Raw genomic sequence first — 25,836 nt, 5'->3', positions numbered from 1 at the left:
TTAAGTAAGGGATATAGAGCAAAGGCAGCGAAATGGAATGGAGGTACAGAGCAGCCATGATATTGAATGGTGGAGCAGGCCTGAAGGGTTGATTGGCCTACTCCTGTTCCTATGTTCTTAATTGCTAAGACGTTGCACCATCGACCCCTCTATTGCAGATGACTCATTTTGGTGGATGAGCATTCAGGCAATTCTAAAATGAACAAAAGACTTCCTACCCACATGGAAGGAAGTGGTGTCAAGGTAAAGTTTCCAGAACACAGAAAATTGGTGAATGACATTTAAGGACAGACGTGCTACAGTGCATTTTTGCCAAGCACCTTTCCAGTGGGAAGGAGAGGAAATTGAAGGGATTTGGGAGGAAGAAAGGGATTATTCATTTTCAATAAAAAAAAAATTAAAACCTTTATCAGGGAAATGACCTACAGTGGACCTGTATCATGAGTGCACACATCTGTTTGCAGACCTGGTGAAGTATCTTATAAAAATGCTTCAGCAGATGATACATTGCTTTTAAAATTAGCAGATGAGGAGTCGCTTCCTTGTCTCTCTTCAGACTCGGGGAGTAATTTTCCGACGTCAGAAATTTAGCGCCATCTGCGTATGATTGTTGACCCAGAATCTCTGACATGTAATCTGGACAGCTCCCGAACAGGAGCGCGAAATCCGAAAATTTCCCCCCGCTACACTCTCTCTCTCTCTCTCTCAATCTTTTTCTCTCCCACTCTTTCTTTCTCTCTCTCTCTCTCTTTTTCTTCCTCTCTCTTTCTTTGGCTTTCATTCTATCTTTCTTTCTCTTTCCCGCTCTCTTTTTCTTCTTTCTATTTCTCTCTTTTTCTTTTTCTCTATTTCTTTCTCTTCCTCTCTGTGTCTTTTTCTTTGTCTGTCTGTCTGTCTCCCTGGCTCTTTCTCATTTATATATAAATATATGTATATAGTCTGTGTATATGTATAATTAGCACATTTGTTTTTCTATCTTACCTAAGAGTCGCAAGTGCTGTAAATAAAGAGTAAACTCTGGATATCTGATACAACAAACAGCAACGAATTAGGTTCCATTACATTCCGGCTTAACCTTTAAGAACAGCGCTGAGTGCTTGGCAGCAGTCATCAATATTTAACAGCTGTTGTTATTATGAGATTCTTTATAGAGTTATGTGGCTTGCCCGTTTGCACGCAATGGCTTTGAACACGAGCCAGCAGCTTGTCAGACACAGAGAGAAGATTGACAGTCTGCTGCGGTGCGTGACAGTGGGGCTTTACTCAGCTGGCAGTTTGTGTTCAGTGTTTCAGTTGGATGGAATTCCACTGGGTTTTTTTCAGGTTGGGGGTGGAGCCAAACTGATAGCTGGCTCTGTGCCCAACCCCCGCCCATGTGCCTCCAGTGAAGATATCTTCTTGTGTCGACTGCACGCAAAGCTGTCAGGGATGAATGTATACAGACACGCCTGAGCAGTGATTAATCCTGAGACTTGGCATCCGTGTTCCAGCGTACAGACGGAGGGGAAAAATAAAAGCTGCCCCCTCAGAATCTTATGCAGTGAAACAGATCTAAATAACATTAATAATGTGTGTTTTTTTTTTAAATGCATAGTTGAGCACTGGGCTAAATCTCCAAAGAAATATGCTCTGAAAAATAAAACCTTCAGATGGCACGGGACAATTCCAAGAGTGAAAGCGCATCAAAGGGAAAGTGGCGTTTGAGGAAAACCACTAACTCCGAGCTTTAGAACTTATAAGGTGCTGTCGCCAGTTTGGTCCCCTTCCCTCCTGAAGGTGTTAACTCCTTGCTGGAGCACAATCTCCCGAGCCCCGAGTGCCCTCGTCCAAGTGGCCAATCATCATACGTGTGAGCCTTTGATAGCGGGCTGGATTTGACTCCGAGGCACCAGGGCCAAAGTCTGACCCCATCCTTCCTCGACACCTTCGTTCAGCAGCGGTGCAATGGATGAGGCTCAGAGCTCATCCATGCTCAATTTGTTCTCCCGCCCCCCACCCCCCACACTCTGTAATGTCACCCGTCTCCACCCTTGCCTCAGCTCACCCGCTGCTGAAACCCTCAGCCATGCCTTTGTTAAATCCAGACTCGACTACTCCAATGCTCTCCTGACTGGCCTCCCATCTTGTACCCACCGTAATATCCAAAACTCTGCTGCCTCTAACCTAACTCGCACCAAGTGCCGCCCCCCGCCCCATCACTCCTGTGCTCACTGACCTACATTGGCTCCCGGTCCAACATCGCCTCGATTTGAAAATTCTCATCCTTGTTTTCAAATTTTTCCACGGCCTCGCCACTCCCTATCTCCGTATCTGGCTCCAACCCTACAACCCTCTGAGATCTCCGCGCTCCTCCAATTCTGAGCTTTTGAGTGACTTCCTTTGCCCTACCATTGGCGGCCATGCCTTCAGCTGCCTCGGTCCTAAACTCTGGAATTCTCTTTCTAAACCTCTCCGCCTCTCTACGTCTCCATCCTCTTTTAAAATTCTCCTTCAAACCTACCTCTTCGACCAAGATTTTGGTCAACTGTCCTAATATCTCTTTATGTGGTTCGGTGTCAAATTTTGTCTGATAACCTTTCTGTGAACCGCCTTGGGATGTTTTAGTCCATTAAAGGTGTTATATAAATGTAAGTTGTTGTTGTTGGTTTGGGTGCACCCAGGCCGCAGTGTGTTGGACTGGGCTGAGGCCAATTGGAGCTGATCCCTCCCTATCATCCTGGCTCAGATCTTCTAATTCAGCACGGAGCCGAGCTCTAGCCATGGTGGGGTTTCCTCGTCAAGACTTTCCGACAACTCATTCGAAACCCACTGAGTCATTGTGGAAATTTCGCTACTGAGGTGGTTTTTAATGTCTCATCCGTCACTCTGCAGATATCCCTTTACACAAGGGCCTATACGTCATGGGACGCTTTATTAACTGTTCCCCAGCTGCTCAGACAGGGCTATTCCTGTTCAAAGTGATGGGGATTCCCGAAACTCTCAGGGATGAAATGGTTAAGGAGAGTGGGGGCACTGAATCTCCTAGCTAGGAGCATCAGAGCTGGGAGTGGAGGTGTAGATCTTCCATGGGTCCTGCGCATTTGCAGATAGTTTGATGGATGCAGTCCTCAGTCAACCGTCACTAGATGTCAGTGTTAACCAGGGACCAGAGCAAAACCAGACTCATATCCTGAATCTTTGGTCCACTGGTACCAAAACTTTTCCAGGTAGGTTTCTGTTGGCCTCAGTTCCCCCAGGGCCAGAGAAGGGAACAAATCGCCCAGACTTCCCAATCTAGATTGTACTGCAGCTATTAAATAGATAGATTTTTGGAGTCTAGGGGAATCAAGGGATATGGAGATCGGACGGGAAAGTGGAGTTGAGGGCAATGATCAGCCATGATCTTATTGAATGGCGGAGCAGGCTCAAAAGGGCCGTAGGGCCTAATCCTGCTCCTATTTCTTATATTCTTAAGTTCTTATTCCTGCTGGACAGAGGAGCTTGTGTGTCAGCTGAGGACTGGACTGAATTTGCTGTGATGTTTTCCAGGGGCGAATAGTCTGTCCATACACATTGGAGAGACACAAACAAGAAGTATTACCATTCGGGTTGGGTAATGTTGTGTGCAATAACTTTAATCCATAATCCTTAATTTTAATCCTTAAAACCATAATCCAGTACGAGTTTAGACATGTGGGTGGGAGTTAAAAATTGGGAAAGAAATATTTAAAACAGCAAATTGTCAATGTAAATTTCGATAAAACAAATTATTAAATACACATAAAGGAATGAGCACTAATGCTAATCCTGACATCACTGTACACATTGCTAATCCCGATCACCCTGCTAATCCCGATCACACTGTTAATCCCGGTCAATCTGCTAATCCCAGCCACCCTGCTAGTCCCGGTCACCCTGCTAGTCCCGGTCACACTGCTAATCCCGGTCACAGCCGAGTCAACCATGTGTGCTGGAGGTGTCTCCAACTTCAGCTGCTCGAGCTCCACGTTTCGGAGCTCGAGCAGCGGGTGGAGTCAATAAGGTGCATCCGCGAGGCTGAGAACTACGTGGATAGCACGTATCAGGAGTTGGTCACCCTGCAGTTTAAAGGCGTGCAGGTAGAGGGGAAGTGGATGACCACCAGACGTAGTAAGTGTGCTAGGCAGGTAGCGCAGGAGTCCCCCCCGTGAGTCCATCTCGCTTTCAAACCAATATTCACTTCTGAGTATCAGTAAGGACGATGGTGCCTCTGGGGAGTGCAGCCAGAGCCAATTCCAAGGCATCATGGGTGGCTCAGCTGCACAGGGGGGAGAGACGAAGAACAAAAGAGCTCTAGTGATCGGGGATTCTATAGTTAGGGGAACAGACGGGCATTTCTGCGGCCGTAGACATGACTCCCGAATGGTTTTATGTCTCCCTGGTGCCAGGGTCAAGGATATCACAGAGCAGACGCAGGGCATCATGGGGGGGGAGGGGGAGGGTAAGCAGCTAGAGGTCGTGGTCCATATCGGGACCAACGACATAGGTAAAATGAGGGTGGAGGTCCTACAGGAAGAATTCAGGGAGCTAGGAAGAAAATTAAAGGGTAAGACCTCAAAGCTAGTAATCTCCGGGTTACTACCGGTGCTACGTGATAATGAGCATAAGAATAGAAGGATAGAGAGGATGAACATATGGCTGAAAAGTTGGTGTAGGAGGGAGGGCTTTAAATTCTTGAGGCATTGGGATGGCTTCTGGGTGAAGATGGAACCTGTATAAACCGGACGGGTTGCACCTCAACAGTGCCGGGACCAATATCCTCGCGGGGAGTTTTGCTAGTGCTATTGCATAGAAACATAGAAAATAGGTGCAGGAGTAGGCCCTTCGGCCCTTCGAGCCTGCACCACCATTCAATAAGATCATGGCTGATTATTACTTCAGTACCCATTTCCTGCTTTCTCTCCATACCCCTTAATCTCCTTAGCCGTAAGGGCCATATCTAACTCCCTCTTGAATATATCCAATGAACTGGCATCAACAACTCTCTGCGGCAGGGAATTCCACAGGTTAACAACTCTGAATGAAGAAGTTTCTCTTCCTCTCAGTCCTAAATGGCCTACCCCTTATCCTAAGACTGTGTCCCCTGGTTCTGGACTTCCCCAATATCGGGAACATTCTACCCGCATCTAACCTGTCCCGTCCCGTCAGTATCTTGTATGTTTCTATTAGATCCCCTCTCATCCTTCTAAACTCCAATGTATAAAGACCCAGTTGATCCAGTCTCTCCTCATATGTCAGTTCTGCCATCCCGGGAATCAGTCTGGTGAACCTTCGCTGCACTCCCTCAATAGCAAGAATGTCCTTCCTCAGATTAGGAGACCAAAACTGAACACAATATTCCAGGTGAGGCCTCATCAACACCCTGTACAACTGCAGTAAGACCTCCTTGCTCCTGTACTCAAATCCCCTAGCTATGAAGGCCAACATACCATTTTCCTTCTTCACCGCCTGCTGTACCTGCATGCCAACTTTCAATAACTGATGAACCATGACACCCAGGTCGTGTTGCACCTCCCCTTTTCCTAATCTGCTGCCATTCAGATAATATTCTGTCTTCACGTTTTTGCCCCCAAAGTGGATAACCTCACATTTATCCACATTATACTGCATCTGCCATGCATTTGCCCATTCAGCTAACCTATCTTAGTCACCCCGCAGCCTCTTAGCGTCCCCCTCACAGCTCACACCGCCACCCAGTTTAGTGTCATCTGCAAACTTGGAGATATTACACTCAATTCCTTCATCTAAATCATTGATGTATATTGTAAAGAGCTGGGGTCCCAGCACTGAGCCCTGCAACACTCCACTAGTCACTGCCTGCCATTCTGAAAACGACCCATTTATTCCGACTCTCTGCTTCCTGTCTGCCAACCAGTTCTCTATCCACGTCAGTATATTACCCCCAATACCATGTGCTTTGATTTTGCACACCAATCTCTTGTGTGGGACCTTGTCAAAAGCCTTTTGAAAGTCCAAATACACCACATCCACTGGTTCTCCCTTGTCCACTCCACTAGTAGCATCCTCAAAAAAATTCCAGAAGATTTGTCAAGCATGATTTCCTCTTCATAAATCCATGCTGACTTGGATCGATCCTGTCACTGCTTTCCAAATGCGCTGCTATTTCATCTTTAATAATTGATTCCAACATTTTCCCACTACTGATGTCAGGCTAACCGGTCTATAATTACCCACTTTCTTTCTCTCTCCCTCCCTTTTTAAAAAGTGGTGTCACATTAGCTACCTTCCAGTCCATAGGAACTGATCCAGAGTCGATAGACAGTTGGAAAATGATTACCAATACATCCACTATTTCTAGGGCCACTTCCTTAAGTACTCTGGGATGCAGACTATCAGGCCCCGGGGATTTATCGGCCTTCAATCCCATCAATTTCCCTAACACAATTTCCTGCCGAATAAGAATATCCTTCAGTTCCTCCTTCTCACTAGACCCTCGGTCCCCTAGTACTTCTGGAAGGTTATTTGTGTCTTCCTTCGTGAAGACAGAACCAAAGTATTTGTTCAGTTGGTCTGCCATTTCTTTGTTTCCCATTATAAATTCACCTGAATCCGACTGCAAGGGACCTACGTTTGTCTTCACTAATCTTTTTCTCTTCACATATCTACAGAAGCTTTTGCAGTCAGTTTTTATGTTCCCGGCAAGCTTCCTCTCATACTCTATTTTCCCCCTCTTAATTAAACCCTTTGTCCTCCTCTGCTGAATTCAAAATTTCTTCCAGTCCTCAGGTTTGCTGCTTTTTCTGGCCAATTTATATGCCTCTTCCTTGGATTTAACACTATCTCTAATTTCCCTTGTTAGCCACGGTTGAGCCACCTTCCCCGTTTTATTTTTACTCCAGATAGGGATGTACAATTGCTGAAGTTCATCCATGTGATCTTTAAATGTTTGCCATTGCCTATCCACCGTCAACCCTTTAAGTATCATTTGCCAATCTATTCTAACCAATTCATGTCTCAAGTTTCCTTAAGTTCAGGACCTTAGTTTCTGAATTAACTATGTCACTCTCCATCTTAATAAAGAATTCTACCATGTTATGTTGGGGAGATTTTAAACTAGCTTGGCAGAGGAATGTGAACCTGAGAATAAATTCAAAAGGGAAGGAAGTAAAGCTGAAATTGGATTGCAAGAATCTAGACAGTGAATCTGAAAGACTGAAGAAACAGGGTTTAGTATGTAGTAAGCAAGGAGGTCTTCCTGTGTTGAATGGTATATACTTTAATGCATGGAGTATAGCGAATAAGGCAGATGAGCTAAGAGCACAGGTAGACACTTGGGAGTATGATATTATAGCCATTACAGAAACATTACAGAGGGGCAGGTTTGGCAGATCAATATTCCTGGCTACAGTACTTTTAGACAAGATAGAGAGGGAGGTGGGGGGGGTTGCGATACTGATTAAAGAAAATATTACAGCGGTGAGGAGGGATGATATGTTAGAGGGATCATCAAATTAGGCCATATGGGTCGAATTGAAAAATAAAAAAGGGGCGATCACACTGCTGGGCGTGTATTATAGACCCCCAAACAGTGGGAGGGAGATAGAGGAGAAAATATGTAGGCAAATTGTTGTGAAGTCCAAAAACCATAGGGTAGTAATAGTAGGGGATTTTAACTATCCAAATATTGATTGGGACAAATTTAGTATGAAGGGTATAGAGGATACGGAATTCTTGAAATTCATTCAAGAGAACTTTTTTAGTCAGTATGTAGCAAGCTCAACACGAGAGGGGATGGTCTTGGATTTAGTTTTGGGGAATGAAGCTGGGCAGGTTGAAGGGGTATTAGTGAGAGAGCACGTGACCATAATTCAGTAAGATTCAAGTTGGTTGTGGATAAGGACAAGTATAGGCCTGGAATAAAAGTTCCGAATTGGGGAAAAGCTAATTTTGCTAAGTTAAGGAGTGATTTGGCCATGGTGAACTGGAAGCAGCTACTTGTGGGTTAATCAGTGTTGGAACAGTGGGAGGTATTTAAGGAGGAGATCTGGCAGGTTCAGGCCAAACATGTGCCCTTAAAGGAAAAAGGCTGGGAAAAATAATTCTAGAGCCCCTTGGATGTCTAGGAACTTACAGGGGAGGATTAAGAAAAAAGGGATGCTTACGGCTAAATACTATAGAATTTTTAGAAGAATATAGAAAATTAAGAGGCAAAATTAAAACCGATATTAGGAATGCTAAAAGAGAGCACGAGAAATTCTTGGCCAGTAAAATTAAGGAAAACCTGAAGATGTTCTTTAAATATATTAAGAGTAAGAAGGTAACTAAAGAAAGGGAAGGGCCTATTAGAGACCATGAGGATAATCTTTGTGTGGAGGCGGAAGATGTTGGGAGGGATCTTAACAAATACTTTGCATCTGTTTTCACTAAGGAAAGGGGCAATGCAGATACAATCGAGGAAGAGTGTGATATTCTGGAGGAAATAAATATATGAGAGAGGACGTATTAAGGGGTTTAGCAGCTTTGAAAGTAGATATGTCCCCAGGCCCGGATGAAATGCACCCCAGGCTATTGACTGAAGTAAAAGAGGAAATAGCAGAGGCCTTGACCATCATTTTCCAGTCCTCTTTGGATCTGGGCATGGTTCCGGAGGATTGGAGGACTGCTAATGTAGTACCCTTGTTTAAGAAGGGAGAAAGGGATAGGCCGAGTAATTACAGGCCTGTCAGCCTAACCTCAGTGGTGGGAAAATTATTGGAAAAATCCTGAAAGACAGGATAAATCTGCATTTGGAAAGGCGAGGATTAATTAGGGACAGTCAGCATGGATTTGTTAAGGGAAGATCATGTCTGACTAACCTGATTGAAATTTTTGAGGAGGTAACCAAGAGGGTCGATGAGGGTATTGCATGTGATGTCGTATATATGGACTTTAGCAAAGCTTTTGATAAGGTCCCACATGATAGGCTGGTCATGAAGGTTAAAGCCCATGGAATACAGGGCAAAGTGGCAAGTTGGATCCAAAATTGGTTTGGAGGTAGGAAGCAAAGGGTAATGATTGATGGATGTTTTTGTGACTGGAAGGGTGTTTCCAGTGGGGTTCCGCAAGGCTTAGTACTGGGACCCTTGCTTTTTGTGGTATATATCAACGATTTAGATTTGAATATTGGGAGTATGATTAAGAAGTTTGCAGACGACACTAAAATTGGCTGTGTGGTTGATAATGAAGAGGACAGTCATGGGCTGCAGGAGGATATCCATCTACTGGTCAGGTGGGCAGAGCAGTGGCAAATGGAATTTAATTCAGAGAAGTGTGAGGTGATGCACTTTGGGAGGGCCAATAAGGAAAAGGTATACACATTCAGCGGTAGGCCACTTAATAGTGTAGATGAACAAAGGGACCTTGGAGTGCTTGTCCACAGATCCCTGAAAGTAGCAGGCCAGGTGGATAAGGAGGTTAAGAAGGCATACGGAATGCTTGCCTTTTTGGCCAAGGCATGGAATATAAGAGCAAGGAGATTATGCTTAAATTGTAGAATACTTTGGTTAGGCCACAACTGGAGTATTGCGTACAGTTCTGGTCGCCGTATTATAGGAAGGACGTGATTGCACTAGAGAGGGTGCAGAGGAGATTTACTAGAATGGTGCCTGGAATGGAGAATCTTAGTTATGAGGACAGATTGGATAGGCTGGGTTTGTTCTCATTGGAACAGAGGCGGTTGAGAGGAGACCTCATTGAGGTGTTCGAAATATTGAGAGGCCTGGACATAGTGGATAGTAAGGGTCTATTTCCATTGGTGGATGGAGTCTATTACGAGGGAGCATAGTTTTAAGGTGGTTGGTGGAAGGTTTAGAGGGGATTTGAGGGGGGGCTTCTTTACGCAGAGGGTTGTGGGGATCTGGAACTCGCTGCCTGGAAGAGTGGTGGATGCAGAAACCCTCACCAGTTTTAAGAGATGGTTGGATGGGCACTTAAAGTGCAACAACCTGCAGGGTTACGGACCTTGAGCTGGTAATTGGGATTAGATTGGATGACCTTTTTTTGGTTGGAGCAGATATAATGGTAAGTATTGCAGGGAATAGAATACGGCCAGGGTGATTTCCTAGGCTAGTTTCGATCACCTGGATGGGTCGGAGAAGAATTTTCCCAGATTTTTTCTCCCGAAATTGGCCGGGTTTTTGTCTGGTTTTTGCCTCTCCCAGGAGATCACATGGCTCTGGTTGGGGTGGAGTGTAGAATGTTTTAGTATAAGGGATGAGGCGGATTGGTTGGGTGCTCTTTACCTTTCCGTCATTGTTCATAGGTTTATATGTAACCTTTAGGGCTGCTGACCAAGGGCCGTGCGGCTCTTTGTCGGCTGGCCCAGACATGATGGGCCGGAATGGCCTCCTCCTGCGCTGTAAATTTCTATGTTTAATTCCAATCACTCTGCTAATCCCGATCACACTGCTAATCCCGATCACACTGCTAATTCCGATCGCACTGCTAATCCCAGTCACTCTGCTAATCCCAATCTCGCAGCTGATCCCGATCATACTGCTAATCCCGATCTCCCAGCTGATCTCGATCACATTGCCAATCCCAATCACAGTGCTAATCCCAATCACAGTGCAATACTCCCTCAGTACTGCTCTGGGAGTGTAATCTTGGATTATGTTCTCAAGGAGTTGAACCCACAACCCACTGACTCAGAGGCGAGAGGGCTCCTATGTGAAACATGAAGACCGGCCTGGTTCTCTGCAGTAAATTCTACATCATTCAATGCTACTAGCACTTTTTATTTGTAATTCCTCCTGAGCCCAGACCCACAGCAATTCCCCAATCGACTTACTTTGTGGCACCATACAAGCTGCTGGATGTCAGGAAATAGCAACTTTCACCACTTGCCTTCTGATAGTTTATTTTTCACGTCCTTCTCTTCCATATTATGGGCCTCCTCTATGACAGCACGCACAAAATCGGAGTTCTCCAGTGTTGTGCAAGCTCGCTTCAAGAAGAACAATTTGCATTCATAGTGCCTTTTACATAGTTAAACGCCCAAAAGGTGCCTCACAGGAGCATTCAGTCAAAAGCCGCATGAGATATTAGGACAGGAAGCTTGGTCAAGGAAGTAGATTTTAAGGAGTGCCTTAAAGGATGAGGGAAAGGTAGGGAGGTTTAGGAAGGGACTTCCAGAGTTTAGGGCCCAAGTAGCTGAAAGTATGGTTACCAGTGGTGGAATGATGAAAATCAGGGGTGCACGAGAGTTCAGAGTTGGAGGAGCGCAGAGATCTTAGAGGGTTGTAGAGCTGGAGGAGGTTACAGAGATAAGGAGGGGTGAGGCCATGGAGGGATTTGAACACAGATAATGAGAATTTTGAAATCGAGGCATTGCTGGACCGGGAACCATTGTAGGTCAGCTAGCATAGGGGTAATGGTTTAACGGGACTTGCTGGGAGTTTGGATACGGTCGGCAGAGTTTTGGATGAGCTCAAGTTTATGGAGATTCTTGCCGCTACATGGCACTGGCGCTCCATGCCAGCTCACCTACTTAAAGTGGCAAAAAGCACAAGTTGATTATCCCAACTCCCCTTTCTTAAGCAGGATCCTAAATTTAATATCTGAGCAGAACTAAAATAATATTAGCGCTGTCTGCTTCGGAGCGGGGGGAGGGCCTGTTGCCGGGGAGAGTCTCCCGGCTCGGGAGTTTCTTAAGCCCCCGTCTTGGGATTCCCGGGAAGGCATACGAGGAGATCTTCCGAATGGCCTCTGGTATAAAGAGGGCCAATTGGAGCTTACCTTTGCCCTGACATGAGGTTTGCTCGTGCTGTCACTGGGCTCCCACCATTGAACTGTGGGATATCTCCCCTCCCCCACACCCATCCCCATCCCATCCCCATGACCTCGGAAAGCCTGTCAGACTCGGGGCAGAGATTCTCTGTGGGCGGACTCCACACTTACATTGGAACATCGAACGTGTTGTCTTCCGGCCCATCTCTCTCCCTCTGGTGCTTGTGCATCAAAATTCCAGTCGAGGCCAACACAGAATCCCTGAGGATTCCTGGTTGTGGGGATCGTAAAATGGGACAGAACACATTCTCCCACCAGGAATCTGCTCCGTTTTTTTTCTGTTGACTGTTTTCCAGTGGGGGTGGGAGGGGGGGGAAATCTTCCACCTACAACACTGCCATCTGCCCCCACCACAGAGTTTACCAAGTAGATCAAATTGGTTGGGGAGGTGAAGGGGCTGCAAGTTCTGTGTTGATTATGTCTGAAGAAGTATTCTCTTTCACTGAATGCTTTCTTTACAATAGTTGCTGTTTTATAGCGTGCTATATTAGACTTTAGGCTAACTTTTTTCTTTTGGCTTTTGATTGTCTTACAGCCTTTGAGGAGACAGAGTTCAGGAGAGAATCTCACCAACTTATTAACCATGACATGAGGGACAGTCAGCCCACCCCCTTGACTGGGAATCAGCTATCGGAAGGAGAGCTCCTCCTGGACGTGAGTAGCATCCATCACAAATAATGAACACCTAAAGGTCGGAATTACATTCTTGGGTTGTGGCAAGGCCAGTATTTATTGTCTAACCCTAGTTGACTTGAGATGGTGGTGGTGAGCCTTTTTCATTTTGATACAAGTATCTTGCTAGGCCACTGTAGAGGGCAATTAAGAGTCAACCATGTTGGTATGGCACTGGAGTCACATATAGACCACAAGGGGTAAAGACGGCAGGTGTCATTTCTCTAAAGGACATTAGTGAACTAACCAGACAGCTTCGTGGTCACTTTTACTGATAGAATTGAACCATAGAATCATAGAAGTTTATGGCACAGTAGGAGGACATTCGGCCCATCGTGTCTGTGCCGGCCGAAAAAGAGCTGTCCAGCCTAATCCCACTTTCAGCTCTTGTAGGTTTAGGCACTTCAAGTGCATTAAATGTAATTAAGGTTTCTGCCTCTACCACCCTTTCAGGCGATTCCAGACCCCCACCTCCCTCTGGGTGAAAACTTCTCCTCAACTCCCCTCTAATCCTTCTACCAATTACTTTAAATCTATGCCCCCTGGTTATTGACCTATCTGCTAAGGGAAATAGGTGCTTCCTATCCACTCTATCTAGGCCCCTCATAATTTTATACACACTGATACCAGCTTTTTATTTGAAGATTTTTAAAAACTGAATTCAAATTCTCAAATTGCTGCTATAATCCACAAGCTGTATAATTGGGGATTGCTCTGCATGTTCTGTTTATATACAACAACAATATTGGCCCAGAATTTGCAGCCATAATAACGGTGAGTCTAATACCACCCGCTGTTGTTAATTTGGAAACATCCAGCAGTTTGTGGTGAGGAAGAGATATCTGTTGCATTGCGAATGGCCACAAATTGCTGGATGATTTGCGTCATTGCACCTTTAGTCTTGCGGAAAATGACAGCTCGCCCACAACCGCCCCGTAAGTTTCATGAAATTGCTGCAATTGTGCAGTAATTGCCAATTAAACTCGCCATGGAAAGTTAGGGCTGCGAATTAACAGCGTAAGTACCTTTAGAATTAGATTTATCTTCCTGTAATGCCACTGAACCTTTCCAGCCCAGAAAGGGAACAATTTAAACTGTGGAGTCTCATTCCTACAGGCAGCAAATAGTTGCTAGTGATTTTTTTTTAATTTTAAAAGTAATTTTGAATTTTCTTTTGTGCTTTGCTTTTCTGTCTCTTTTTCTCTCTCTCTCTCTCTCTCTCTCAATCCAATGTTTCTTTCCCTCTTTATTTCTCTTCCCGGATCTAATTTAAATTTAATTCACCCTCTTTCCTTTTCCATCTTTTCTGCTTCTTTCTCGATCCTTAAAACTCATTGGTCCCGTCATTCACCAAGGTCCCAGATGCCCCGTTATCAACTCGCACTTCCAGCAACTTACAGAGCAACACACTTCTGAGCTGACGGGTGAGAAAAAAATTCTAACTAACAGGGCACACCATGAGCTGCCCTCTCCAGCAAAATCTGAGCCATCATTTGGGATGGAAGCCTTTATTTTTTTAGCAACTTTTGATGGGTCTCACCCAGTAATGTCTGATAATGCAACTAAACCATGCTAGGTTTCCAACAGCCTTAGATCCCTTTGTAATCATTGGTCCCAGAGACAATTTTATCCATGTCACATAACATTTTGTTTGTGTCTACAACTATTGCCTAAATTTAGAAGGTTTCACTAATAAACAAAATGGTTCCATAGGAACAGGAATAGGCCATTTGGCCCCTCGAGCTTGTTCCACCACTCGATGAGATCCATACACCTGCCTTTGCACCATATCCCGTAATACCTTTGGTTGACACAAATTTATCGATCTCAGATTTAGAATTAACAATTGACCTAGCATCCATTGCCATTTGCAGAAGAAAGTTCCAAACTTTTACCACCCTTTAAACATAAGAACATAAGAAATAAGAACAGGAGTAGGCCATTAGGCCCCTCGAGCCTGCTCCGCCATTCAATAAGATCATGGCTGATCTGATCTTGGCTTTAACTCTACTTCGTTGCCCGCTCCCCATAACACTTTGACTCACCCTTATCGCTCAACAATCTGTCTATCCCCACCTTAAATATATTCAATGACCCAGCCTCCATTGTTCTTGAGAATTCCAAAGATTCACGACCCTCAGAGAAGAAATTCCTCATTTCCGTTTTAAATGGGCCACCCCTTATTCTGAAACTATGCCCCCTAGTTCTAGATTCCCCCATAAGGGGAGACATCCTCTCTGCATCTGCCCTCCTCTTTTAAACGACTGACTCCAGTTCTTCCCACATTTTATACGACATTGATTTATTTTTGATTCAGGCAAATATTCAGGCACCTCATATGCCATATTGAGATGTGCAGGTGCGTCTTATAGACATTGCAGCCACCCCATAACACCACATACACAGCAATGACTTACAACATGTTTCTTACTATGGAACAGTGCACCTATTCATACCAAAGTTACAATTTTAATTCAATAATTTTAATTGGATCAGCATGAATTCCTGGCTACTTTTAATATAAAATCAATGCCAAGTTTCCCCTCCACCCCCTCTCTTGAAGGTTAGGTGGCTAATTGCACACAACAAGCTCCCACAAACAGCAATGTGATAATGAACAGATAATCTGTTATAGTGACGTTGGTTACAGACTTTTCCCCCTCCCTATACTAGGGTATCAAGACTACAATTACTGTCTCAGTTGTGATCAGTTAACGCAGCACAGACCATGGATGAAATCTGTGTCTGGCTTTGATGTATTGCAAAATATTAAAATACTTTTATCATCCCTTCCCCCCCCCACCCACCCCCCAATGTTTGAAGAGCATTACGTTAATACTCCACAAGGGCCACTGTCTGATCTCCCAGCAGAAACGTTTTAATTCTGAGAGAGAAAAATACAATCATAAATCCAGTAGCCTGAAATAAACAAAATGCTGGAAAGTCAGTGTTTGAAATAGAACAAAAGATTAATACTTTAGATGGGGGCCTTCATTGGCACTGGAGAAGTACCCAACTCAAAAAAAGATTCACCTTTCATTCTTTTTCGAATGTTGATCAACACGCTGCACTTTTCCAGCATTGTCTGTATTTCAGGTTTTAAATTGTTCACTTTGGCCCATAGATCTGTAACAGCATCAACAGCTGGCCCTTGTATACACCTTTAATGTAACAGAATACCCCAAAACGCTTCACAAGAGAGGAAGGACTATGGTCAGAGAAGAGTTCGGGGAGGTCCAAGGTGTAAGCTTTGAGGAGACTTTTGAAGATGGGGGGAGACAAAGTCAAGCTGGTTTAGGGACAGAATTTGAGTGCAGGACTGTTGATGGCTGAATGCCCTGCCACCACTACGAGAATGGAGGGAAAGGTGTGGGAGGGCAGGACACAGGAGTACAGACTCACCAAGAGCAGAAGGCACAAGCTGGAATGTAGGGCAGGAGGAGTTGCAGAGGTAGGGTGGAGCATGACCACGGGAGGATTTGTAGACGAGGAATTGAAATCAATACTTTGAGTGATGGGCAGCCGGTGGAGATCGGTAAGTAGGTCTTAGCTAAGGGATAGAAGGCAGGTAGAGAGCATCTGTCCTCGGGAGAGGTTCTTAGTGAGGAGAGTGTTGAAGAAATCAAGACTGGAGGTAATGAAGGTATGAAAGAAGATTTCAGTGACAGGGAGCCTCGAGGGAGAAACAGAGTACTCGGGGTTGAACAGGGCACTAAGGCTGTGCATCATTGGGTTTAATTTTCGTGAACAGCCAGGGAGGGGAATGGAACCTTGAGCAATAACTAAATAGGAAGGCTTTGATATTGCCAATGTTTAGTTTGAGGACGTTCTGGCTTATCCACAACTTGAACAGGTAGTCAGACTGCCCCCCCAAACAGTCCTGGAGTGAAGACTAATGGTGGAGAAGTAATGCTGGGCGTCATTGGCTTTCATGTGGAAGCTGTCTCCGTACTTATAGATGATGCTTCAGAGAGACAGCATATAAATGAGGATTAGGAGGGGCCATGGAACTGACTGTGTGGGCACAGGAGAAGAAGCTGGTGCAGGAGATGTGCTCATTGGGAGCAGTAGAACTGGAACCATGATAGTGCAGCATCATAGGGGTGGGCAAAGAGGTGGAGGTGGATTGAATTTGCTTCCTAACTTCACTCCTAAAAGATCTGGCTCTAATTTTTAGACTATTCCTCCTAGTCCCACGCTCCCCAACTAGTGGAATTAGTCTCTCTCTCTACCCTATCTGTTCCCCTTAATATCTTGAAAACTTCTATCAAATCACCCCTTTACCTTCCAGGGAATACAACCCCAGTTTGTGTAATCACTCCTTGTATTTTAATCCTTGGTCTCCAGGTATCATTCTGGTAAACCTACATTCTACACTCTCCAATGCCACTATATCCTTCCTAAGGTGGGATTCCCAGAACTGCTCACAGTACTCCATGTGTGGTCTAACCAGGTGTTTGTATAGCTGCAGCTTAACATCTACCACCCTGCATTCTAGTCTTCTGGATATAAAGGCCAGCATTTCATTAGCCTTTTTGATTATTTTCTGGACTTGTCCATGACATTTTAATGATCTATGTACCTGGACCCCCAAGCTCTTTGGACTTCCACTGTTTTTAGCTTTTCTGTTCTATCCTTTTTAGGTCGAAAGTGGATGACCTCACAATTGCCTACATTGAAATTCTTTTGGCACAGTTTTGCCGATTTTGCTTGATCTATTAATATCTCTTTGTAATTTTATGCTTCCATCTATATTACTTGCAATGCCGCCTTTTTTTGTCATCGTAAATATGGATATGTGAAAAGAAAAACTTGCATTTATACAGCACTTTTCATGGCCACTGGATGTCCCAAAGCATTTTCCAGCTAATGACGTACTTTTTGAAGTGTAGTCACTGTTGTACTGCAGGAGGCTTTCTATTCCATCATCTAAGTTGTTAATAAATATGGTGAATAGTTAAAGCCCCAACACAGATCCCTGCAGAACACCACTAGACACATCCTGCCAATTATAGTACCTGCCCATTATCCCTACTCTGTCTCCTGCCACTCACCTAATTTCCAAACCAGGTCAATAACTTGCCTTCAATTCCATGAGCTTCAACTTTAACTAACAGTCTCTTATGTGGGACTTTATCAAATGCCTTCTGGAAGTCCGCATAAATAATATCCATAGACATTCCCCTGTCCACTACTTTTGTCACCTCTTCAAAAAATTCAATCAGATTAATCAGGCATGACCTGCCCTTTACAAATCCACGCTGGCTCTTTCTGATCAGCTGAAAATGTTCAAGATGTTCAGTCACCCTATCCTTAATTATAGACTCCAGTAATTTCCTGACAGCAGATGTTGGGCTAACTGGTCTATAATTCCTGGTTTCTCTCTCACACCTCCCTTAAATAGTGGAGCGACATGCGCAATTTTCCAATCTCAAGGAATGGTTTGCAAATAGAGAGAACTTTGGAAGATTATACTTGGGGCATCTGCAATGTTCTCATCTACTTCCTTTAAATCCCTGGGATGGACTCTATCTAATCCTGGGGATCTGTCATTCCTTATTGCCATTATTTTCTTCATTACTGTTATTTTACTTGCATTAATTTTGGTGAGTCCCCGTTCCTGATTCAATATTAGTTTCCTTGGGATGTCCGGCATGCTATCCACTTTCTCTACTGTAAATACTGATGCAAAGTAATTATTCAACATGTCCGCCATTTTGTTGTTTGCATTGACAATATCACCATTATCCGTTTTCAAGGGCCCCACATTACTCCTGACCGCCTTTTTTCCTAATATCATTTTTTTTAATGTTGTGCTGATTTTGATATCCTTTGCAAGTTCCTTTTCATGCTCCTTTTTTGTAGTTCTTACCATCTGTTTTGTCACCTTTTGTTGTTCTTTGTATCTCACTCAATTGCTAGGATCTGTGCTCATTTTGCATTTTTGTATGCATTCTCTTTTAGTTTTATGTTGTCCCTTACCTCCTCAGCCATCCATGGCTGTTTTTTTAGGCAAGTATAGTTTTTGTCCCTTAAGTATATAAATTGGTTCTGTATCACATTAACTTCTTTTTTGAACACCTCCCACTGATCTTCTGTCGATTTACCCATTAACTGATTTGCCCAGTTCACTGTGCCTGGTCTCTGCCTCATCCCGTTGAAGTCAGCCTTACATAAATCAAGAATCTTTGTAGCTGTTTTGTGTTTCTCCCTTTCAATCATTACGTTGAACTTGATCATACAATGATCACTATTAGATACATATTCACGCACCATTAGGCTGTTAACTAAATCTGGATCATTCATCATCATAGGTAATCATAGGCAGTCCCTCGGGATCGAGGAAGACTTGCTTCCATTCCCAAAGTGAGTTCTTTGATGGCTGAGCAGTCCGATACGAGAACCACAGACCCTGTCACAGGTGGGACAGACATTCGTCGAGGGAAGGGATCAGTGGGGCTGGTTTGCCATACGCTCCTTCCGCTGCCTGCGCTTGGCCTCTTCACGCTCTTTGCGTTGAGACTCGAAGAGCTCAACGCCCCCCCCGGATGCACTTTCTCCACCTCGGGCGGTCTTCGGCCAGGTCTCCCAGGTGTCAGTGGTGATGTCGCACTTTACCAGGGAGACTTTGAGGGTGTCCTTATAACGTTTCCACTGTCCTCCTTTGGCTCGTTTACCATGAAGGAGCTCTGCATAAAGCATTTGCTTAGGGAGTCTCGTGTCTAGCATGCGAACTATGTGGCCTGCCCAGCGAAGCTGATCAAGTGTGGTCAGTGCTTCAATATTGGGGATGTTAGCCTGGGCAAGGACATTGATGTTGGTGCGCCTGTCCTCCCAGGGGATTTGCAGGATCTTGCGGAGACATCGTTGGTGATATATCTTCAGCGACTTGAGGTGCCTTCTATACATCGTCCATGCCTCAGATCCATACAGGAGGGCAGGTATTACTACAGCCCAGTAGACCATGAGCTTGGTGGTAGAGTTGAGGGCCTGGTCTTCAAACATTCTTTTCCTCAGACGGCCAAAGGCTGCACTGGCGCACTGGAGGCGATGTTGAATCTCCACATCAATGTCTGCCTTTGTTGATGAGAGGCTCCTGAGATATGGGAAATGGTCCACGTTGTCGAGGGCTGCGCCGTGAATCTTGATGATTGGAGGGCAGTGCTGTGCGGCGGTGACAGGCTGGTGGAGGACCTTTGTCTTACAGATGTTAAGCGTAAGGCCCATGCATTCATATGCCTCAGTGAATACATTGACTATATCCTGGAGTTCAGCCTCTGAATGTGCGCAGACGCAGGCGTCGTTCGCATACTGCAGCTCAACGACAGAGGACCTGGCCTGGAGGCAGTGTAGGTTAAACAACTTCCCACTGGTTCTGTAGTTTAGTTCCACTCCAGCTGGGAGGTGGAGCATGGCGGCGAGGAAGATTGACACTGTCAACCGTGAGGGTCTATGAAGCGTCCTCCTCCATTTCGGATGCCCCCAAAAGTTTGTCAACATCCTTCGCCTGCTTCACGATTGCATGCAGGCTATGATCCTTACCAATGGATCCATTACAGACCCAATTCACGTCTGGACCGGGGTCAAACAGGGCTGCGACATCGCTCCAAACCTCTGGATCATAACACATTAGTAAATCCAATATGGCCTGCCTCCTTGTTGGATCTAGGACATTTTGTTGCATCCTGAACATATTCAAGAAATGGCTGTGCTTATTTGTACTGCAAAAATGGCCAACATGCTCCACCCTTTGTCTATGATTGGTCCCCTTGCAGGATAGGCCACACCCTGAACTTTCACAGGAATGTGTAACTGGAACCACCCATTCCAAGGTCTCACTGACTTTGCAAACTGTAACTCGATCCACTTTGACTTCTTGAAGTGACAGAGGACAGAGCTCTCCAGAAGACAGCAAGGGCCAGCCGAAGTGCCTTACCCAGTCTGTGAATGCCTCCCCCAGCCGAAGTGCCTTACCCCAGTCCAAGTGCATCTGCACCCCCCCCCTCCCGACCCCACCATAGATGGGGCAGGCATTGTGTATGGATTGTTAACAGGTTTATTGGGTATGAAATGAATAGTGACAGTGTCGTGAATTCTGGATATCATCCACTCCAACGTGGTCCCTTGTAGGGGGTTGGAAGAACAGGATCCGTCTTCCCCCCCCCCCCACCAGTGTCTCTCCCCCCACCCCGTGTAACTCTTCGTTACCCCCCCAACCTCTGTATGTCCCCCAGCCTCTTCCCCTCCGCCACCCTGCATCTCCCTCGCTCTCTCCCCCCAGCCTCTCTCTCTCTCTCCCCCCAGCCTCTCTCTCTCCCCCCAGCCTCTCTCTCTCCCCCCAGCCTCTCTCTCTCCCCCCAGCGCCTCTCTCCCCCCCCCAAGCCTCTCTCTCTCCCCCCCCAGCCTCTCTCTCTTCCCCCCCCCAGCCTCTCTCTCTCCCCCCCCAGCCTCTCTCTCTCACCCCCAGCCTCTCTCTCTCCCCCCCCCCCAGCCTCTCTCTCTTCCCCCCCCCAGCCTCTCTCTCTCCCCCCCCCAGCCTCTCTCTCTTCCCCCCCCCAGCCTCTCTCTCTTCCCCCCCCAGCCTCTCTCTCTTTCCCCCCCAGCCTCTCTCTCTCCCCCCCCCAGCCTCTCTCTCTCTCCCCCCCCAGCCTCTCTCTCTCCCCCCCCAGCCTCTCTCTCTCCCCCCCCAGCCTCTCTCTCTACCCCCCAGCCTCTCTCTCTCCCCCCCAGCCTCTCTCTCTCCCCCCCAGCCTCTCTCTCTCCCCCCCAGCCTCTCTCTCTCCCCCACAGCCTCTCTCTCTCCCCCCAGCCTCTCTCTCTCTCTCACCCCCCCAGCCTCTCTTTCTCTCTCTCTCCCCCCCAGCCTCTCTTTTTCTCTCTCTCTCCCCCCAGCCTCGCTCTCTTTTTTCTGCCCCCAGCCTCTCTCTCTTTCTCTCACCCCAGCCTCTCTCTCTTTCTCTCCCCCCAGCTTCTCTCTCTTTCTCTCCCCCCAGCCTCTCTCTCTTTCTCTCCCCCCAGCCTCTCTCTCTTTCTCTCCCCCCAGCCTCTCTCTCTCTCTCTCCCCCCCCAGCCTCTCTCTCTCCCCACAGCCTCTCTCTCTCTCTCTCCCCCCAGCCTCTCTCTCTCTCTCTCTTTCCCCAACCTCTCTCTCTCTCTCTCTCCCCCCAGCCTCTCTTTCTCTCTCTCTCCCCCCAGCCTCTCTCTCTTTTTTCTCCCCCCAGCTCTCTCTTTCTCTCCCCCCAGCCTCTCTCACTTTCTCTCCCCCCAACTTCTCTCTCATTCTCTCCCCCAGCCTCTCTCTCTCTCTCTCCCCCAGCCTCTCTCTCTTTCTCTCCCCCCAGCCTCTCTAGCTCTCTCACTCCCCCAGCCTCTCTCTCTTTCTCTCCTCCAGCCTCTCTCTCTCCCCCCAGCCTCTCTCTCTCTCTCTCCCCCAACCTCTCTCTCTCTCTCTCTCTCTCTCTCCCCCCAGCCTCTCTCTCTCTCTCTCTCTACCCCCAGCCTCCCCCCCAGCCTCTCTCTCTCTCTCTCTCTCCCCCAGCCTCTCTCGCTCTCTCTCCCCCTGCCTCTCTCTCTCCCCCCCACCTCTCTCTCTCTCCCCCCCACCTCTCTCTCTCTCTCCCCCCAGCCTCTCTCTCTCTCTCTCTCCCCCCAGCCTCTCTCTCTCTCTCTCCCTCCCCCCAGCCTCTCTTTCTATCTCTCTCCCCCCAGCCTCTCTCTCTTTTTTCTCCCCCCAGCCTCTCTCTCTTTCTCTCCCCCCAGCCTCTCTCTCTTTCTCTCCCCCCAGCTTCTCTCTCTCTCTCTCCCCCCAGCCTCTCTCTCTTTCTCTCCCCCCAGCCTCTCTCTCTTTCTCTCCCCCCAGCCTCTCTCTCTTTCTCCCCCCCCAGCCTCTCTCTCTCTCCCCCCAGCCTCTCTCTCTCTCTCCCCCCAGCCTCTCTCTCTCTCTCTCTCCCCCCCAGCCTCTCTTTCTCTCTCTCTCCCCCCAGCCTCTCTTTCTCTCTCTCTCCCCCCAGCCTCTCTCACTTTCTCCCCCCCAAACTTCTCTCTCTTTCTCTCCCCCCAGCCTCTCTCTCTCTCTCTCCCCCCAGCCTCTCTCTCTCTCTCTCCCCCCAGCCTCTCTCTCTCTCTCTCTCCCCCCCAGCCTCTCTCTCTCCCCCCAGCCTCTCTCTCTCTCTCTCCCCCCAGCCTCTCTCTCTCTCTCTCCCCCCAGCCTCTCTCTCTCTCTTCCCCCAGCCTCTCTCTCTCCCCCCAGCCTCTCTCTTTCTCTCCCCACAGCCTCTCTCTCTCTCTCTCTCCCCAGCCTCTCTCTCTCTCTCCCCCCAGCCTCTCTCTCTCTCTCCCCCCAGCCTCTCCCTCTCTCTCCCTCCAGCCTCTCTCTCTCTCTCCCCTCCCAACCTCTCGCTCTCTCTCTCTCTCTCTCTCTTTCTCTCCCCACAGCCTCTCTCTCTCTCTCTCTCCCCCCAGCCTCTCTCTCTCTCCCCCCAGCCTCTCTCTCTCTCTCCCCCCAGCCTCTCCCTATCTCTCCCTCCAGCCTCTCTCTCTCTCTCCCCTCCCAACCTCTCTCTCTCTCTCTCTCTCTCTCTCTCACTCTCTCTCCCCCAGCCTCTCTCTCTCTCTCTCTCTCTCTCTCTCCCCCACCAACCTCTCTCTCTCTCTCTCCCCCCAGCCTCTCTCTCTCTCTCTCTCCCCCCAGCCTCTCTCTCTCTCTCTCTCTCTCCCCCCAGCCTCTCTTTCTCTCTCTCTCCCCCCCAGCCTCTCTTTTTCTCTCTCTCTCCCCCCAGCCTCGCTCTCTTTTTTCTGCCCCCAGCCTCACTCTCTTTCTCTCCCCCCAGCTTCACTCTCTTTCTCTCCCCCCAGCTTCTCTCTCTTTCTCTCCCCCCAGCCTCTCTCTCTTTCTCTCCCCCCAGCCTCTCTCTCTTTCTCTCCCCCCAGCCTCTCTCTCTTTCTCTCTCTCTCTCTTCCCCCCCCCAGCCTCTCTCTCTCTCCCCCCAGCCTCTCTCTCTCTCTCTCCCCCCAGCCTCTCTCTCTCTCTCTCTCTTCCCCCAGCCTCTCTTTCTCTCTCTCTCCCCCCAGCCTCTCTCTCTTTTTTCTCCCCCCAGCTCTCTCTTTCTCTCCCCCCAGCCTCTCTCTCTTTCTCTCCCCCCAGCCTCTCTCTCTTTCTCTCCCCCCAGCTTCTCTCTCTCTCTCCCCCCAGCCTCTCTCTCTTTCTCTCCCCCCAGCCTCTCTCTCTTTCTCTCCCCCCAGCCTCTCTCTCTTTCTCTCCCCCCAGCCTCCCTCTCTCTCTCTCTCTCCCCCCCCCCAGCCTCTCTCTCTCTCCCCCCAGCCTCTCTCTCTCTCTCCCCCCAGCCTCTCTCTCTCTCTCTCCCCCCAGCCTCTCTCTCTCTCTCTCTCTCTCCCCCCAGCCTCTCTCTCTCTCTCTCTCTCTCTCCCCCCAGCCTCTCTTTCTCTCTCTCTCCCCCCAGCCTCTCTCACTTTCTCTCCCCCAAAATTCTCTCTCTTTCTCTCCCCCCAGCCTCTCTCTCTCTCCCCCCAGCCTCTCTCTCTTTCTCTCCCCCCAGCCTCTCTCTCTCTCTCTCTCTCTCCCCCCAGCCTCTCTCTCTCTCTCTCTCTCTCCCCCCCAGCCTCTCTCTCTCTCTCTCCCCCCAGCCTCTCTCTCTCTCTCTCCCCCCAGCCTCTCTCTCTCTCTCCCCCCAGCCTCTCTCTCTCCCCCCAGCCTCTCTCTTTCTCTCCCCACAGCCTCTCTCTCTCTCTCTCTCCCCCAGCCTCTCTCTCTCTCTCTCTCTCCCCCCAGCCTCTCTCTCTCTCTCCCCCCAGCCTCTCCCTCTCTCTCCCTCCAGCCTCTCTCTCTCCCCTCCCAACCTCTCTCTCTCTCTTTCTCTCTCTCTCTCCCCAGCCTCTCTCTCTCTCTCTCTCCCCGCAGACTCTCTTTCTCTCTCTCCCCCAGCCTCTCTCTCTCTCTCCCCAGCCTCTCTCTCTCCCCCCAGCCTCTCTCTCCCTTTCCTCCCAGCCTCTCTCTCTCTCTCTCCCCCCAGCCTCTCTCTCTCTCTTCCCCCACTCTCTCTCTCTCTCCCCCCAGCCTCTCTCTCTCTCTCTCGCTCTTTCACTCCAGCCTCTCTCTCTCTCTCCCCCCACCTTCTCTCTCTCTTTCTCCCCCAGCTTCTCTCTCTCTCTCCCCCCCCCAGCCTCTCTCTCTCTTCCCCCCCCCCAGCCTCTCTCTCTCTCTCTCCCCCCCCCCCAGCCTCTCTCTCTCTCTCTCCCCCCAGCCTCTCTCTCTCTCCCGTAGCCTCTCCCCCCAGCCGCTCACGGGCCGAGGACCCGCCGCTCTCGGCTCCCCACCTCTCTCGGGCCCAGGCCGGCCAGGAGGGGAGAGAGTTGGAACCTCAGGTCCTGCTTCTCGGCAGCACGCACAGAGAATGATTTGGGCCGGGAGGAGGGCGGAGCTTGACAGGGGGCAGGGCTTGTCGCCTTTCGGTCAAAAAAGTGCAGTGTGAGCGGGGGGGGGGGTGCTTGACAGATGCCTGTCTATCAAAAAAAGTGCAGTACAAATAGTTACATCATCAAGAAATACACTACCTTTCTGACATGAGCTAGTCTGCTTATCCCAATCTATATGAAAGATAAAATCCCCCATTAAAACTACTCTGCCGTTAATACATATTGTCTAATCTCTGCATTTATATATTCTACCACTTCATGGCTGCTACCAGGGGAGTCTAAACAAAACTCCCACTACAATCTTAAAATCTTTTCTATTTCTTAACTCTGCATGTTTACCTCTCATTATATCCTCTCTTATCATGGAAGTGATTTCATCCTCTCCCTCTGTTTCGAAAAGACAGACAAAGTGGGCAAGGAGGAGGGTAGCATTAATAATAAAGGATGATATATGGACAGTTGTGAGAAAGGGTCTTGGCTCTGAAGATCAGGAAACAGAATCCGTATGGGAGGAGATAAGAAATAACAAGGGGCAGCAAACACAGATGGGAGTAGTTTATAGGCTCCCAAACAGTAGCTACACCGTTGGACAGAGTATTATTCAACAAATAATAGGAGCTTGTAAGAAAGATAATACAATAATCATGGGGGACTTTAATCTTCATATAGATTGGGCAAATCAAATTGGCAAAGGTAGTCTGGAGGAAAAGTTCATGGAATGCATTCGAGGCAGTTCCCTAGAACAACACATCATGGAACTGAGCAGGGAACAGGCTATTTTAGATCTTGTATTGTGTCATGATACAGTGTTAATTATTAATCTCATGGTAAAGGTTCCTCTGGTGAAGAGTAATCATAATATGAAAAAGTGTCACTTTGAGTTTGAGAGTGAAATACATGCTCACACTGCGATATGTGTGCGCACTA

At 47.7% G+C, this 25,836-nt stretch overlaps 1 protein-coding gene across 1 annotated transcript in view; it reads left to right on the top strand.

Annotated features, from left to right (window-relative positions):
* LOC139264061 (aryl hydrocarbon receptor repressor-like) overlaps window positions 1-25,836 on the top strand; it is a 286,011-nt gene that overhangs the window by 181,166 nt on the left and 79,009 nt on the right. Inside the window, exon 3 of the mRNA XM_070880159.1 lies at window positions 12,341-12,459. Within this exon, the coding sequence (XP_070736260.1) occupies window positions 12,341-12,459 (119 nt within the window). The remainder of the gene's footprint in view (window positions 1-12,340; window positions 12,460-25,836) is intronic.

The sequence above is a fragment of the Pristiophorus japonicus genome, chromosome 5 (assembly GCF_044704955.1).
Source record: "Pristiophorus japonicus isolate sPriJap1 chromosome 5, sPriJap1.hap1, whole genome shotgun sequence".
In the NCBI taxonomy this organism is placed as follows: Eukaryota; Metazoa; Chordata; class Chondrichthyes; family Pristiophoridae; genus Pristiophorus; species Pristiophorus japonicus.
The sequence above is the reverse complement of the archived record's forward strand: the minus strand, read 5'-3'. Positions and strand labels throughout refer to the sequence as shown.